This window comes from Amblyomma maculatum, chromosome 2, assembly GCF_055883805.1.
Source record: "Amblyomma maculatum isolate TAMU_Amacu chromosome 2, ASM5588380v1, whole genome shotgun sequence".
Classification (NCBI taxonomy): domain Eukaryota; kingdom Metazoa; phylum Arthropoda; class Arachnida; order Ixodida; family Ixodidae; genus Amblyomma; species Amblyomma maculatum.
Genome location: NC_139345.1, coordinates 144,057,403 through 144,074,483, shown reverse-complemented (window position 1 = coordinate 144,074,483; position 17,081 = coordinate 144,057,403). Strand labels below are relative to the sequence as shown.

Below are 17,081 nucleotides of genomic sequence, written 5' to 3'. Positions count from 1 at the left end.
ATTGCTCCGGGTACCACTTACTTAAAGTAGCTGGGTTCGGAAAAGTCCGTGTTTGTAAGCGCCTCCAAATGCTTTCTTGGATCTTATTTAATGTCCTATATGCCGGTGGGTATCCTAACCTGTTTAGTCGATAGTGCGCTGTAATCTCTGTGTAGCTGACTAGCCTGTCCCTGCTAAGAGTGTACTGAGGATCAGAGCCTACCCGGAAGGTGAGACCGCGGGCAAGCTTATGAGCTCCCTCATTTCCCTGAAGCTGGGAGTGGGCTGGTGCCCATATTAGCCGGATTATTCTATAATCCTGACATGTTCTCAGTATCCTTTTTTTGCCTGTGGAGAGATCCTTCCCTTGAGAAAGTTGCATATTGCTGTTTTGGAATCACTTATAATTGTAGTAGCCATTGTCCCTGCTATTGCAAATGCAATCGCCACCTCTTCAACCGTGTGGGCTAAACTCGTCCTAACGGAGCCGCTTATTCTTAGATTTTGTTCATCTGACAATACTGCCACCATAACATGCCTTTCCTCATACTCGGCGGCGTCGACATACACCACGTCCTGTCTTCCTCGATATATCTTCTGCAGCGTTTCCGCCCTTTTCTTCCTTCTTTCCTGGTGATGCTCTGGATGCATGTTTCGTGGCAGCGGGGGGAGTTTGAGTCGCTTCCTGACTTCCATCGGGACATCCGTCTTCTGGTCCTCTTGGCTTTCGTATCGAATACCTAGTTTTAGCAGTATGCTTCTTCCTGTCCGGGTCTGTGCAAGTCTTTCGTACTGGGTGATTTGGTTGGCCTCTATCACCTCTTCCAATGTATTGTGCACCCCCAGCTTCATTAGCCGGTTCGTAGACATACTGATGGGGAGACCAAGGGCTGTTTTTATGCTCTTCCTGATAATTGCTTCAATTTTAGCCTTCTCGCAGTAGGCAAGGTATAAGTACTGGACTGCACAGGCGATCTCGCTTATGACAACGGCGTGTACAAGTCGTAGGAGGTTTGCTTCTCTCATGCCCGACTTGCGATTTGCGATGCGTCTAATTAGACGTATCGTTTGTTGAGCACAGCCTTCGAGTTTCTTTATAGCTTCTCCGTGACGACTATTTTCCTGCAGCCACATACCTAGAATCCTAATCTTGTCCACTCTGGGGATGGGAACTCTATCTGCCTTTAGTTCGGTTCTAGGTTATTCTTTGTCGAATCTGCTGCGTGGTGGCTGGTACGCGAGCATCTCGGATTTTTCGGGAGAGCATTTCAGGCCTCTAGCGTTTACGTATTCTTCAACAGTTTGCACAGCTTCCTGAATGATGTCTTCAATTTGTTCATCACTACCTCCCGTGGTCCACAGTGTGATGTCGTCTGCCTAGAGGCTGTGGTGTAGCCCTTCAATTTCTTCTAGCTTTGATGGAAGCTTGATGAGTGCAACATTGAGCAGCAGGGGTGAGAAGACGAAGCCCTGGGGTGTTCCTCTGCTGCCCAGTGTAAATTTGTCCGACTTGTGTTCTCCAATTTGGATGGTTGCTTCTCGCTGACGACTTCACGGTTTGGGTTACCTCCGGGTCGCTCGGCCAGAAAGAAGAACGACTGCAAGCAGCGGCTACCTGCGTAGAAGAATATGTCCGTGCACGAGGTCTCGCCTGCTCCACAGAAAAATCCGAACTCTTGCGAGTTCACAAAGGGAAGCACGAAGAAGGGACCCTCAATGTCTCCCTCTAAGGACAGCTACTTCCCGAACGAGACAAAATACGAGTCTTAGGAGTGTGGCTTCAGAGCAATCAGCGATGCGGCCATACGCTCGGCCTTCTCAAGCAATCGACCACTCAGGTCGCCAGGATGATCACGCGTGTGTCGCAGAAGCGGAGCGGTATGCGAGAGGGGGATACCCTGCGCCTGGTTCAGAGCCTGGTACTCAGTCGCGTAGGCTACGCCCTCCTGTATTTCAACCTCAACAAAGGAGAAGTGGAAAGTGCAGATATCATCACCCGCAAAGCTTACAAGACAGCCCTGCACCTACCAATGAACACCTCTAACGCAAAACTACTAGCTCTTGGCGTTCACAACACCTTCGAAGAGATCAAAGAAGCCCAACTGGTCACGCAGATAGCCAGGCTCCAGCAGACTCCTACGGGGCGCTCGCTTCTTAGGCGACTGGGGCTAGGTGCAACTGCGGAAATCGAGAATCGTACTGCGAGCATACCGGACGCAATTCGCCAGACGCTAAAGGTTATCTCCCTTCCCCGGAACATGGACCCCAACTTGCATGTCGCCCGTAGAGCAGCCCGGGCGAAGTATGTACAAATAAATTTAGCTACAAGATACACAACGGTATACACGGTTTTAGGTTTGAGGTCGCGAGCGCCTGGGTAGCGTACCGCTGCGGCGCGCGGCCCCTCGGTAGCGTTGGCCTGGCGGCTCCGTGGACGGCGAGCGGCATTAAAGGTGCCAGCAAAGCCGAGGCGTCTTCTAACGAAACAACCTTTACTACAACATCGAGAAGATACGGGCAGAGAAGCTGACCCGGAGAGATTACAGACACTCTCACACAGCTGGTGTCTAGCGTCGTGCCAACGGCGCGTCAAAATAGTCTCTCTCTCAGCGGAGTCTGCCGCTGCTTTATATAGGCATGCCATTTCACAGGGAAAGGGTAAACCCTCTCAGGAAATGGAGCGCCCAACGTGTCTGGGCAAGATGGTATGACTCAATCGCAGCTGGTCCGAACGCATCTCCTCCACCTCCTGCAGACGGGCGAGGGCGACGCTCTCTCCCTCGAGCTCCAGGCTTGGCCGGCGTTTGCACACACACGCACGCATACACATTTGGCGCGTGGCAGGATCACGTTGAGACTTGTCGGCGGGAGGAAGCGTTGCGCGGCCGATGAACGGCGTTGAAATGGCCGATCCGCTCGCGGTTCTGCCTCTTGCTATGCGGTGGCCGCGTCAGCTGTCCCACTTCTCGGTGGAGAAACGTAACAGACTGCCCCGCCGGGGAGGGGAGATCCCGAAGGGCAGGGGACTGCATCCGCTGTCCGGAGGGATCGGGATGTTGCTGCTAGCCGGGGTCGTCCGACACAGCTTCTCTTGAGCCCAAACAGCCTGAAGAAGTCCTTGGCAAGTCCGGTTTCCAAGGCACTCTGCAACTTGTCTTCAGGAGAGTTTGCTGACAACCCACAACGTCACAACCACGCTAAAAACTCAACCGGTCAGCCAGCAAGCACGGCACAATCTTCACTAAGTTATGCCAGACTATTTCCCTCTTATGCCCCCATCTATACTAAAGGGCAGCTCAGCAGCACTTGGAACGCGTCCACAAATTTGAAAAACGCATTTTCAGAAACATCACTTCAAACAAAAATAATGCAATACAATATGTTCAAAATCCTATGTCAGGAAGAAAAACACCAAGAAGTGAAAATTGGGACTTCTTCTCACGTTATTGGCTCCGTCTTAAGCCATCGGCATTACTGTTGAGATCACCTTTTTCACTAAAGCTTCGGCTGTCCGTTTCACGGAGCAACCTTACCTTCCTGTTTCTGTGCAAAGAAACACATGAGCATGAATCGCTCATTTTTTTAAACAACTTATCCCTCTCCTTACGGGTTGCGCACCAGTCACGCATTTTCTTTGCACGAGCGCATTTGCGCCTTTGGGATAGTCGCTTTCGCGATAGCTTCAACTTGTTCCATCCTTTCTCGCGCCTGCCTTTCCGCTTTTTTCTGCGGCAGCACTGGAACACATGCTTTCTGCTTTCTTTTTGCAATCGTTTGAGTTTGCTCTCCTTACGATGGCAGCATTCTTCCTCGCGCCTGCCCTTTCGCGTTTTTCGGCGGCAGCACTGGAATACTAGCCGTCTGCTTTCTTTCTGCAATCGTTTGCGTTTGCTCTCCTTACGATGGCAGCATTCTTTCTCGCACCTGCCCTTCCGCGTTTTTCGTCGACAGCACTGGAATACTAGCCTTCTACTTTCTTTCTGGGCCATCTCTGACAAGCTAGCGGTCAACATTCTAGCGGTAACCGGAGCTAGTCGGGCATGGTTGTCGTCGAAGTGGTCAAAGTGCGGCGCCGCGTCTGCATCGCGGCCAGCAGCGCATGACTCACTTTCCATCAAGTCCGAACGACAACTGCTCACGCCAGCCCTCAAGCTAGGCATTTCCTCTGGCTCGCCACTCACGTTGCACGGGTCCTCCGATGAGCCGGATCGCTCAGCGTTAACCGGCGCACGATCAAGCTCCTTCGACAGCTGGGGCGCTTCGGATTGCGTGAGGGTCATGTGTGCCACGTCCGCGTTCGCACTGGGGTTGCTTTCGCGAATACAACCTAGCGTGGTATTGGGGCACGAACGATTCTGACTTTGCTCTGGTCGTTCACTGTCGCCTTCGCAAGTCTCGCTCTCTACAGCGGACGCGCACTCCTCGTCGGTCTGCCCTGGCTGATCACAACTCGCGGGCTGCGCAGTTTCCCTGATCGGCACTTCGTTTTCTGCGTGCCCTGCTCTACGACACAGCTGATTTCGGAAACTGAAAGCTTCTCATTTTCTAGCTCATTTCCATCTCCGTCGCGCTCTACACAAGCTTCTGCTTTCGACTCGACAGACGGTTCAGTTACTACCGGTTCCCCACACTCATATGATGGAACTGTATCTCCTGCAGCTACTTGGGTCGGCGTGCAGTTCACCTCGCTTAACGGCGTCACTTCGGACTTCTCACCGATTAAGCCTGTGCTAATCGTCTCAGCTAGTGGCTCGACCAAGGTAACACAATACTCCTCTGTTCGAGGCTCGGTCGGCTCGCTACTGCGGTCACGTTGCTCAGCCGCTTCCCCAAGCTGTAGTTTACTCTCTGGTACTTTTGACTGTTCAGGCTCACTTGTGTCTACGGCGTACGTGGTCTTAATCTCAGTGTGCTGTTCTTCACACTCCGGTGCAAGTTCGATTTGCTCCGAAACTTCCGCACTGTCTAGCCATTTGCTTACAGCGGCTTTCAACTGGTACGCCAAATCAAAGTACGACTTGTAACAATTGTTCTCGCTCTCATATCTCTTCCGAAGATCATGAGGCGTTATCTGATATCGTATCAGCAATGACTCTTTTAGTGCATCATAATTTTGAAAGCTGTTGCCAACCAATCGCTTGATTTCTTCTGACGCTTCAGCGAAGAGAACAGCTACCAACTTTTGCGCCCAACTATCTCGCCCGATGCGTTTATTTCTGCAGACACTTTCGAAGTCTGCCAAATAATTTGCCATATCCTCGGCGATGAGGAACGGTGGTGGACCGTCTCGCGGTATCTAACCGTTACACTGAATGGCATTGAAAGCTTCAATCTTTTCCACGCTCATACCATGTGCTGAAATCTCCAGCTGCATCAGTTGCCTTACGCGGGCGTCCTTTTTCTCGTGACGTTGCCTACGCTCACGATCCTCTTTCTCGTGACGTTCTCTACGTTCACGAATCTCTTTCTTGTGACGTTCACGTTCCTCTTTCTCATGACGTTCGTCAATGATCTCAAGGCATTCCAAAAGCTCGTCATCTTCAGCTTCCAACGCAAGAATAGCCTTTAACACTTCTGGTTTTCTGAGTTTGTCTGACAAATCCAGACCCAACTCCTCCGCAAGCTCCAGCAATTTCGGTTTGCGCAACGACTTCAAATCCAAATCCATGGCTGTTCCGAGTGCTGCCTTCTCTACTGCCCACTATTGCCTTGCTGCAATTAACCCAGCAACAACGACAACACAATTACCAGCTCTGTTCTCTACTTAACAAAAGCCTGGCAAAACTCAGTAGAAGAAAGTCCCGCACTCACCAAACCTCGCAGCCAAGAATCCAACGCAGTCGTTCCGCTGCAGGCAACCAGTCATCACACAGGGCTCGTTGCACTGCTCCCGACTTTCCGCTTAGCTGCTTGTTTCACGGGTCACGCCTCGGACATCTCCGCTCTTCCCACCAGATGTTGCACCCCGGTCAGGCCTGGCTTGTTTCACCGACCACGGTCACTGCTCGGTCGTCCTCGTCTCTCCGCTGTTCACCAGTTGTTGGACGACGGTATCGCCTGGCTCGTCCCTCCAACCACGGTTACGGCTTGGTCGTCGTCGTCCCACCGCTGTTTGAGGCTCGCTGACGCCAATTGCTGGGTTTGAGGTCTCGAGCGCCTGGGTAGCGTACCGCTGCGGCGCGCGGCCCCTCGGTAGCGTTGGCCTGGCGGCTCCGTGGACGGCGAGCGGCATTAAAGGTGCCAGCAAAGCCGAGGCGTCTTCTAACGAAACAACCTTTACTACAACATCGAGAAGATACGGGCAGAGCTTCTCTGCCCGTATCTTCTCGATGTTGTAGTAAAGGTTGTTTCGTTAGAAGACGCCTCGGCTTTGCCGCTCGCCGTCCACGGAGCCGCCAGGCCAACGCTACCGAGGGGCCGCGCGCCGCAGCGGTACGCTACCCAGGCGCTCGCGACCTCAAACCTAACACCGTGTATACCGTTGTGTATCTTGTAGCTAAATTTATTTGTACATACTTCGCCCGGGCTGCTCTACGGGCGACATGCAAGTTGGGGTCCATGTTCCGGGGAAGGGAGATAACCTTTAGCGTCTGGCGAATTGCGTCCGGTATGCTCGCAGTACGATTCTCGATTTCCGCAGTTGCACCTAGCCCCAGTCGCCTAAGAAGCGAGCGCCCCGTAGGAGTCTGCTGGAGCCTGGCTATCTGCGTGACCAGTTGGGCTTCTTTGATCTCTTCGAAGGTGTTGTGAACGCCAAGAGCTAGTAGTTTTGCGTTAGAGGTGTTCATTGGTAGGTGCAGGGCTGTCTTGTAAGCTTTGCGGGTGATGATATCTGCACTAGCGTCGTGCCAACGGCGCGTCAAAATAGCCTCTCTCTCAGCGGAGTCTGCCGCTGCCTTATATAGGCATGCCAGTTCACAGGGAAAGGGAAATGGAGGAAATGGAGCGCCCAACGTGTCTGGGCAAGATGGGATGACTCAATCGCAGCTGGTCCGAACGCATCTCCTCCACCTCCTGCAGATGGGCGAGGGCGACGCTCTCTCCCTCGAGCTCCAGGCTTGGCCAGCGTTTGCACACACACGCACGTACACACATTTGGCGCGTGGCAGGATCACGTTGAGACTTGTCGGCGGGAGGAAGCGTTGCGCGGCCGATGAACGGCGTCGAAATGGCCGATCCGCTCGCGGTTCTGCCTGTTGCTATGCGGTGGCCGCGTGAGCTGTCCCACTTCTCGGTGGAGAAACGTAACAACGGACGCGGCTCCGTATACAGGAAGCTCACATAATAGCGCAGTGGCGGTAGCTATTGATTCCAACCTAAAGGAACTAGCTAGCGCCTCAGTCAGGGAATGCACAGTAACCGAAGGGGAGGAGCCGGCCGTTGCTCTTGCGGTGGTAGCCGGGTATCGAAACAACACGTCCCTTACCACTCTTACAGATTCGAGAGAAGCGTGCCGTAACTACATGAACGGCCGCATAGGTCGCGCTGCGCTCAGGCTCCTCCAGAGCGCGACCCCATCAAAAGTCAAACACAACATCTACTGGGTGCCAGGACACACCGACAATGCGGGGAACGAACGCGCCGATCAGGTAGCTCGAGGGTACACGAGCCGAGCTTCCTCCCAATCGGACGATCTACCCGAGCGAGTCGGCCCTACGTACTCAGACATTCTGAACTACTATAAGGGGGTACGGATCCGCTATCCGCCGCCTCATCGGGATCTAAAACAACAAGAGGCAGTGTACTGGCGACGACTGTAGACAGGAACATTCCCTAACCTGCATATCCTAAGCAAAATTTACCCGTCACAATATCGGGACACCTGCCCATGGTGTGGTAGCAAACCTTCGTTATACCACATCACGTGGCAATGTAGAAATAACGATAGCTTTCGTAAAGACCCGAGTGCGGAACAGTGGGAGAGCCGGCTCTCCAGCGGCGATTTGGATTGCCAACTAGGTCTAATCCAGCACGCCCAGCGAGCATTCGAAGCTCAGCAGAGCCCTGGAATAGGGGAACCGACCCTGTGAGGAGACGGATGATGGACCTCTTCTGCTACTAGCACAAGACCTTCTAGAGCAACTAATGTATTTCCTATCCTATCCTAAAGTCTCTTACGTAGTTGTACGTTTTTTCACCTACGCTGAGATCTTGTAGGTTTTCCAGTATTGCTTTGTGTTTGACGTTATCGAAGGCCTTTGCTAAGACCAGGCCCAGGATCTTCAATGAACATTATGTTGGATTTGCAGCATAATGTCCTGGGTCGACAGACCAGGTCTGAAGCCTATCATAGAATATGGGTAGAGTCCGTTGTCTTCCATGCTTCTGTTCAGTCTTGTCAGGATTACGTGTTCCATGAGTTTCCCCACGCACGATGTCAAAGTAATTGGTCTTAGATTTTCAATCTATAGCTATAGATTTTCAATCTATAGGGATCATGACGATCTGCGCTGTTTTCCATATGGTGGGAAGTCGTCCTAATTGCCAGAAATCTTGCATGTATCTTGCGAGGGCAGCGGCTGAATCGTCGTCCAGATTTCACAACATTTTGTTCTCCTTCTTCTTCCTTGATATTTGGCACATACCCACGAAGGGGGATTGGCCAGTGTTCAGTGTGGACTGCCAAATGTCCTACACAAACTGAATTTGTGCATTAAAGTAATTGTCAACTAAACACAAACATAAGATTTAAGATCATAAAAGTTATTGAAAGAAAAAATATGAAGCAAAAATTTGGAATTTTGTAAATTTGGAATACAATTAGCAAGGGAATCTGTCCGTAGCTGTGATGTAGTTATGTAAGTACTGAAAATTTGAGGCAACGCAAATACTTTCGCACTCGCACCGAAGGAGAGTAGAAGCGGGACCGACAACGTAAATCCCAAGCGTGCAATTGGAGTTTCTAAATGCACCCTCCTCTGATGTGAAAACCTTCGGCAAGCGAGAAGGAAGTGATCAATATTTTCAATTTCACTGCAAGCCTCACAAAGGTTTGTGGGGCTGATCCCGCATCTACATAAATAAAGATTTAGGCGAGGAATCCTGCATCTCAGGAGAGTCATCGTTACCTCACACTGCCGTGATTTACATGAACGAACTTTCTATGAGTATATGAGATGCTGGTATTCGGCTGTAGATAGCAAAGGATCATTGCATGAAGCGGCTAGGGATATCGCTGGAAACGGGACATTCCAAAAATAGTGATATTAGGGATGGTACATGAAACAGGTGCATCAAGAGCTGATTTAGCCAGGAAATCTGCCGCTTTGTTCTGGAAAATACCGCTGTGTCCGGGGACCCCAGATGAAGCGTATTTCTTTCACCCACCCTGGTATGAAATACTTTAGTGAGCGGCTCAACAGAGCATCCCGTGCTGACTCCAGTGACAATAAAACAGAAAGAGAGTCTGACAGCAAAATTATTTTTGATTGACTGCAGGGAATTTTTAGTAGTGCTAGACCAATTGCCATAAACTCTGCTAGAAATATCGGTGTGTAATCCGGGACACGCACCGAAAAACTCAAAGAAAGAGACTTTGAAAAAATTCCAATCACTGCTTTGTGCGCTATCACAGACTTTGAAAAAATTCCAATCACTGCTTTGTGCGCTATCACAGACGTATCAGTGGCAATTACAGTGTGATCAGGAAACGTTTCAAGGTGTTCACATAGGAGACTGGATATTAGACTTGAGGGTAAGCGCTTCACATTAGATGGAAATATAGAATCATAATTTATATTCACAAAGGACGTTGAGCAACCAATAGGACATATAGTAGCAAGGTCCACACCAATGTTTGCTAAAATGCTCTACGTGAAAACAACCTGGGGCTTGCAGATCCTTGGCCACTGGTGAGTGAGAAAGCTCACTCCGTCCGGCCTCGCTTCTTCTTCTTCTTCCTTGATATTTGGCACATACCCACGAAGGGGGATTGGCCAGTTACTGACTTTGTTTTAAGGCGAGGAATTTCAGCCACTACTGTTTCTTCTATGGGTCTATCCAGGTCCAGGTTTGGCGGTCCGTGGTAGTCTGGGAGGGCTTCAGGAACAGGCGTTCCCACATAGCGTGCCTGTAATTCTTCAAGGAGCTCTTTTTCCGTCCCATCGTAGGAATAGACAATCTTTTGAATGTTTTGCTTCTGCGCTGACTTGCAACCTTCCGGCTCCAAGAGGTAGCGTAGTAGCTGCCATGTTTTTGCTAGTCCTATGGATCTTTCCATTTTATTGCATGTAGATTCCCAATTTTGTCTACATAGCTGAAGTGTATATTCTTCTATTTCTTTGATGAGCCGGGCTAGTCTGCGGCGTACGGTCCTGTTCCATCTTTGTTGCTTTAGCTTCTTCTCTAATCCCTTTTTGGCTTGCCATAAGTGCAGGAGACGGCTATCTACTTCCTCCAAACCTGCTTCTTCAGGCACCTCTGTGGTTGCTTCTTTAACAATTGCACGAAGCGCTGTTGCCCGCTCTTCTACATTTGTGATTTCTCCGCTTCCTATTTGGATTCTGATTTCCCTGAAGGTTTCCCACTCCACTAATGTAGCCTTCTTGCATTTGATTCTTCGCGGTCCTCCTTCCACCACAGTTTCGATGATGCAATGGTCACTACCAAGGGTCTCTTGAGTGTTACACCATCTGGCGTCTTTTACATGGCTAAAAAAGGTCAAATCCAGAGAAGTGTCTTCTGTCACGCTGTTCCGCTTCGTGTTGGGTTCTGTGGATCCGTTAACAGCGTTAGCCCTGCCTGTTGCGCGTCTTGCCAGAGGATCCGACCCTTTTTATCTTCTCGCTTGTAGCCCCACGCTGGGTGTGGAGCGTCAAAGTCGCCTACAACGATCAGTGCTTGGTTGTTGGCAATGTTCAGTCTTTTGGAATAGTGTGCCGAATTTGTCATTTCTCTGCCGCGTAGTGCTGTATACATTCAGGATGAAAAGGCTTCCTTCTGTCGTCTTGTTTGGTATTAGTTCGACGAGGAAGTGGTTAATGTTTTTAACCTCCGTGTCATGCCTGATTGCTGTTATGTTTCTCTTAATTAGTGTAGCCACCCGCGGTTTCTCCCCTTCCGTACAGAAAGCTCGATACCCCGTTAGCTTTGCTTTTATTCCTACTTCTTGCAACGCGATTGCTTCCGGATTGTCTTTTTCACTAAGCAGTTGCTGCAGAACCGGCCTTTTACGACAATATCCACGACAATTCCACTGCCAAATAGTGCGCCTGTTATTTTTGATGGCCATGATTAGCTATATTTCCGTTTGGTGGCGTCCACAGAGCGAAAAGCGCGCGCCAAAAGGTGACCTACCTCCGCAAATGAGAGGCGCTATCCTCTTGCGGCGAAATAGGAGTTTGGAGAAGCGGGAAGGTTTAAAAAAAGACTTAACCCTTGGTCATGAAGGAAAGAAAGCTAGTTCTTCCTTCCTTTATGCTTTCAGCAGTTTTAGTTGCTTTACTACAAATTCCTTACCAGCGCTTCTTCTGGCTCAGCCGATACAGCGGCCGTGCGCAGTTCGATTGGTAGGTTTCTCATATCAATGCATATCAATGCGACATTTTATTCGAGGAATGTTCTGCGTCTTTGCGGGACATGGGGCCTTGTTTCGTAAATAATTAGCTTTGATATAATGAACTCTGGTTGGGGCTGTGAAATCAGGTTAACAAGAAGATAGAACCGCCATTTGCTAGCATGATTTACTCTTCTGCTGATCGCTTTATGTTAATCAAGCTTAGCGTTAGGCTTATATTTTAGCCAGTTAGAAATTGGAGGAAAGAAAAGGAGTTGTGTTTGTTGTCTGTGGTCTCGGTGTAGTTACTACTTATAAATACGTTGATTAAATATCTTACTGGTATCTCTCAGGAGGCAAGTGCTGATGTTTCTTCTGGGCTCCTACTAAAGGGGCTTAGACGAGAATCATAATATATTTTCATCGTGGCCGCGGCTAGCGCAGCAGAATGGGTAATCAGATTCTGGAAGCATAAGCAATCAGAGAAGGCAGCAAAGACGTCTATCGTGCTGTTACGCTACGTTTTGTCGTTATCGAGTCTGGCTTGTCTACTGAATCAAGAAAGCCATGCATATCTCGAGTCATGCTCGCGCAGACTGAGCCTGGGAGCAGTGCCCTACGCATTATGCCTTGGCAAAGTTACAAAAAAGGTTACTCATGATAATCTGGACAGGAAAGTAATACGCAGTGTAATAGTAGAAAGTAATACGTAGGGGCATGCTCGGCGCTTATAACACGAGGTAGCTACGGCTACGCGCACTTCAGGCTGCTCTCGTTCTGATTGCCTGGCAGAACGTGCCTCGACTTCCAGAAATCCAGCTGGTCAGCTTTGTTGTCCGACGAGGCGAGCACTGCATAGGAGAAATAGGGGTTTAGGGTGGCTCAATGGACGCTCTCCCCCTCGCCTCCTGTCGCGCTATCTGACTCGTACAGTTTATACTGCGGGTGCCGCCGAGGCTGCCACCTCTCGAGCCTGAGCGGAAGCATTAATTTTATTTCGTTAAGCCCGGTTCACATTCCACAAGCAGTTGGTTGACTGTGTCCGGGAACAGCATGTTCGCGTAGTTTTGCTGACCCTGTCACACCGAGTGACACCGCTTCAACGCGGAACTATCCGGAAATACATCTCTGTCGCCCTGCTGCATGGAACGGAAACTTGTGCGGCAACACTGGGCGAACTCCTTGTGACACTAAAAAACAAACAACACAAACAAACAACAACAACTTCGTCAGCACTACTGTACTGCCCCTCAAGCGTAACGACTGTTGCGGTTGTTGTGGCTGTAGGAAGAAGGAAAAGAAAATGCACGGGCCTGCTACTGGCTCTGTAGCTGAGCCACCTCCTCTGCCTCGTGCAGACAGAAGCGAAAATAGGGAAGAGAGAAAAGGAAGAGGGAGAGAAAGACGCGCGTCGTAACAACAGCCGTCGTCCACCACCAAAACGGTGGCGGGTGCAACGACGGCCCACAACAGATAAAAATTCTGTGGCAGGCCAGCCCCCGCCGCAAGCGACGGTGACCTATCTGTCCCCCGTACCGACACGTATGCATGGCCCCATATCGCTCGCGTGCTCACTTCCGTGGGTGATTCCTGCGCATCTGGTTTCACTACGGCACTCTGCCCGACTGTTTTCGAGACGCCATACCGCGGCATGAAACAAAGCATGAAGGGGAGCTTTTAAGGCGAAAGCCTTTCAATGTTCATAGAACGAAATCCCGTGCGCGAGATTTGTGCGCGAAATCTGTCATATTCCGCGAGATTCCACAAGATTAGTTCTTGTCTAGCGTTGCTGACATCTGCAGTGCCACACTTGAACGCGCTCCAAGGAAGGCAAAGTGACATGAGCGATAGTGTACCGCGCCGGAGAAAGGGTGGCAGATACTTCGCGTTTCCTTTCCTGTAAACCAGTTATAATTATATACAGCGCTGCAACAAACCACGATAAAAGGCAAACGTTGAGAGGCTAATGATAGGAGAGGAAGGGTAGGCTTTCACCATTCTCTTCTTAAGAGACATCTAAGAGATCCTCTAAATTTTTTTTTCGAGTGCTGTTTGCAGGCACGGAAACCACTAAAACGATCAATCACCGTTAAGTGCATGCTGTGTTGGTTTGTTGTCGCCGCGATTTTCGCTCGGCCGGCGAACAAACTAAAAGCTGCTAACAAGTTTTTTTTTTTCTTTGGGGGGGGGGGGGGGGGATTACGGCTTGACGGCGGACGTGTTTTGTTCATGCCGCTGTTGTGATTCCGCAGTGTGAGCCGGGCTTAACAGTGACGTCCACTTGCCACCATACAATGACAATAATGATGACACTAAGAAATGGTTCCGGGGAACTATATTATTCTAAAATAAAATATTCTCAAATTCGGTCGTTGCCAACGCTACTTTGTCTTACATCGTTCCTTTCAGGTGGCTGGCCTGTTCTCGCAACACGTCTTTCGCCCGGACACGACCGGCTCGTCGCTGAGCCTTCGGAAATTTTTTAGCTGCGTGATTGCGAAAGTGCGGACCATTCGAGGCCAAGATGACCGGAGTGGACCATCCTACAACAGCGGGCGACTTTCGAGAGTACCCGAAATTGTGAGTCACAAGGTGCAGCTGCGAGAATTTGGTGACGCTGAGCATTTATTTGGGGTTTCTCAGGAGAAAGTGGTCTTGGAGGCGGAGCGGCTCGCGTCGGAGATGGTAGAGAGAGCTGACCGGCTGTTTGCTGTTCCAAGCGAAAGGGAGGTCGAAGATTGGCTCTCCAGCCATCGGGATGCCACCGCTTTTCTTCGCACCGCCGCTCCTGTGAGTCTTTGCAGCTTGAATGCGGGTCTGCATGGCTGACTTTGGAAACCAGCTATTAGCAAAGGACGCATTAGAGGGAGAAATACAGTTCGTGAGAAGTAGTTTGATAAAAAAGATAATTTTGTCACTTTATTGCATGAAGCTGCAACGCCATTTACGGGATGAATTAGCAATCTATTAGTGAATTAAATGTTAAAGGGACAGGAAACAAAAAAAAAGGTAGAATAACAAAACAGCTTGTTTGGATATTTCTTTTTTTTTTTTCTGTCTTTCTGCTTTGACTATAGGCGTGCAACTGAGGGAATAAGCTTATCTCTACTTGGACGGGACTTTGCTGGATATAAGACATAACAGGAGAGTCAGGACATTGCACTCCTAGTGGGAATTTTATGCAGCTTTAACGATGTAGCTAAAATAGCACAGAAGTGTTTAAGAACAAAAATAAAGGAGAAATGGCGGTGTTTTCCTTAGTCCGAGGGCTTTCGAGATGCAATAAAACGCACGTGTTTTATAACTGGCTTCTGAGATAGAGTACAAAAACAACTGCTCCGTGCTCTTGGCATTGCAACTTAGAAAACATGAAAGAAATATCCTGATTAGGTGACGTGGCCGTGATATCCGGAACGTCATCATAATTTTCACCTTCGAGGTGGGAGTAAAGACAGAGGCATTCAAATGAAATGAATTCTGGTTGTAACTTGTTGTGAAGGTTGTAAATACCTTCGCTATGTCCCTGTCTCTATGCAATGCCCGTTATCTATCTCAAAAATAACTTCTTCGGGGGCATGTTGAGTAGTAGGCATTTTGAGCCTGATATATATTTAAGGTAACTAAGGGTTCGATTACATATAATTTATGATATGTCGATTTTTTTTATCCCTTCTTTAGCACCATAACTAGCATGGAGACGACTGTCAAGTTCTGCTGCGGCTGCTGCCCTTGCTTCAACGACGTACCGTTTGCATAAAGGCTGCCCTGATGTATTTGTTACGTTTGTAATTACACTTCGCATTGTTCCTCGGAAAATACAAGCACTAGTTGTGGTAATGACATAGTCTGAAGTGCTTCAAGAGAAATGTACTCAAGATGGTGACAATAATTATTAACCCAGGAGATCTTTAAATGTGAATAGCTAATTGATGGCGTATTCATTAACGCTGTCTGCTACAGGGTGATATTAGGGACCAATATTAGCTCTGAGCTGTAATTTTTTAATATTTCGCGGACATTGTGGTCAAGGCATTTACTTCCTTGTCTGTTTTAATTGTCATTGTCAAAGGTCATTTGACTACACAAAACCTTATCATGAGCTTGTATTCTATCATTTGTCATTCTTCGAACAAAGGTCAATCCACCACGAATTAGTCTACTGTGTATAGATGTGCGAAAATAATTTCCTTATTATTAACCAAATAAAGGTTTGTTTTTGAAGACGAGTGGTTTCATGTGCGTGTGAGAGCGTGCGTGGTGCGTTTGTGTATCCATGAAAGATTCTGCTGGAGTGTGATATGAACGATCCCTCAAAGCTTTCGCCAATCCAAAACCCTCTAGAGCTTGCGTTAGGGGGCAATCAACGGAATAGTCCAAGCAGTAGGCATGTTCATGATCAAAAATGTAAACAGTGAGCAAATTGAATAGGCCAGAGAGTTCCGGTCGTGGCTGTCAGTCTTCCTTAATTCGTGGTCGGAGAAAAACAGTAATACTACGCCACAAAGCAATCGACGCGACCTGGCTGTGATTCCAATTGGCCAATTCCCCGAAACCTACCATATCAGCATACGACACTTCGGGGTCAAATCATGTTCGCTGGAAGCAGATGAAGGAGCTTTGGAACTACAGTCTCATATAACTATAAAAGGCGGTAGATGCCCTTCAAAGGAGACTCTTGAAGCTACACCTCGGCTAATGCAATTAGGCTGTCGTGAACGTACTTTCATCTGCCGCACTCTGCGTTGTCGCAAGAGCGAGTTGAAGGCGAGTATCCATGAGGTCGTGAGAGTCGCAACTCCAGTGGCTACAAGGGATCCCTTGAGAGCATAAACGACACATTTCGTCATTCTTACCTGCCAGACCTTTCCTCAGATATAATCAATCCCAAACCTCGAAGATAATTCGGTATGAAAATAAGATCTTGGTAAATTGTAACTTGGCCGGTCTCGAGGCACGCGTGCTTTGTTACGGCCTCTGCATTCACCCGGCGAGCAAGGCAAATTTTTATCAGCGCCTTGCGCCACCGCTCCTCGTGTGAGGGCGCTACGGACCTGTCCAGGCTAGGCACCCGAGTCCAGGCCTACCTTCCGCGCTGACATCGTAGCGCCAACAAGCCGTTGATTGCAGCCTCACACGAAGCAGCAGCACGGGCTTTTTTTTTTAATTTTTTTTCTGAGATGGTAGGAAATTTAGGAGAGCACATAGCAAAATCAACCGCTGTCATTGGGTGCTTAACACTCTGCTTGTCAGGACCAGTAATCGGAGTGACCCAATGTTAAACTTGTGATGGAGAGCGAAGACAGAAGAAGACTTTTTTATCCTAAGCCGGAGCTGTTGGCTGGACACACTTGTGAATTTCTTTGAAAAGGCTGTGTAGCAGTTGCCCTAGAAAAATATACGTGCGGTCCTTCAGACAATTATCAAGTCGCAGCTGGTAATCTACAGGCTGTTGGGAGAGCGTCAGGGCTTTCGTCGACTGTGAGCGGTGTGCCACTAAATACGAAGTGCTCGAAATGGGAGCACTAAAGGCAACCATCTGCTTTTTAACTCCATGCTATGGAAACAAACTCCGTTTAAAACGGAGCACAGAACCTTGGGAACCCCAAAG

The 17,081-nt window shown here is 49.1% G+C and overlaps 1 protein-coding gene across 1 annotated transcript in view; it reads left to right on the top strand.

The window, feature by feature from the left end:
* The window catches only part of LOC146200112 (uncharacterized), a 479,695-nt gene extending 464,066 nt beyond the window's left edge, over window positions 1-15,629 (top strand). Inside the window, exons 49-51 of the mRNA XM_084592273.1 lie at window positions 13,883-14,053; window positions 14,117-14,263; window positions 15,152-15,629. Of these exons, the coding sequence (XP_084448399.1) occupies window positions 13,883-14,053; window positions 14,117-14,263; window positions 15,152-15,163 (330 nt within the window). The 3' untranslated portion in view covers window positions 15,164-15,629. The remainder of the gene's footprint in view (window positions 1-13,882; window positions 14,054-14,116; window positions 14,264-15,151) is intronic.
* The last annotated feature ends 1,452 nt before the right edge of the window (window positions 15,630-17,081 follow it).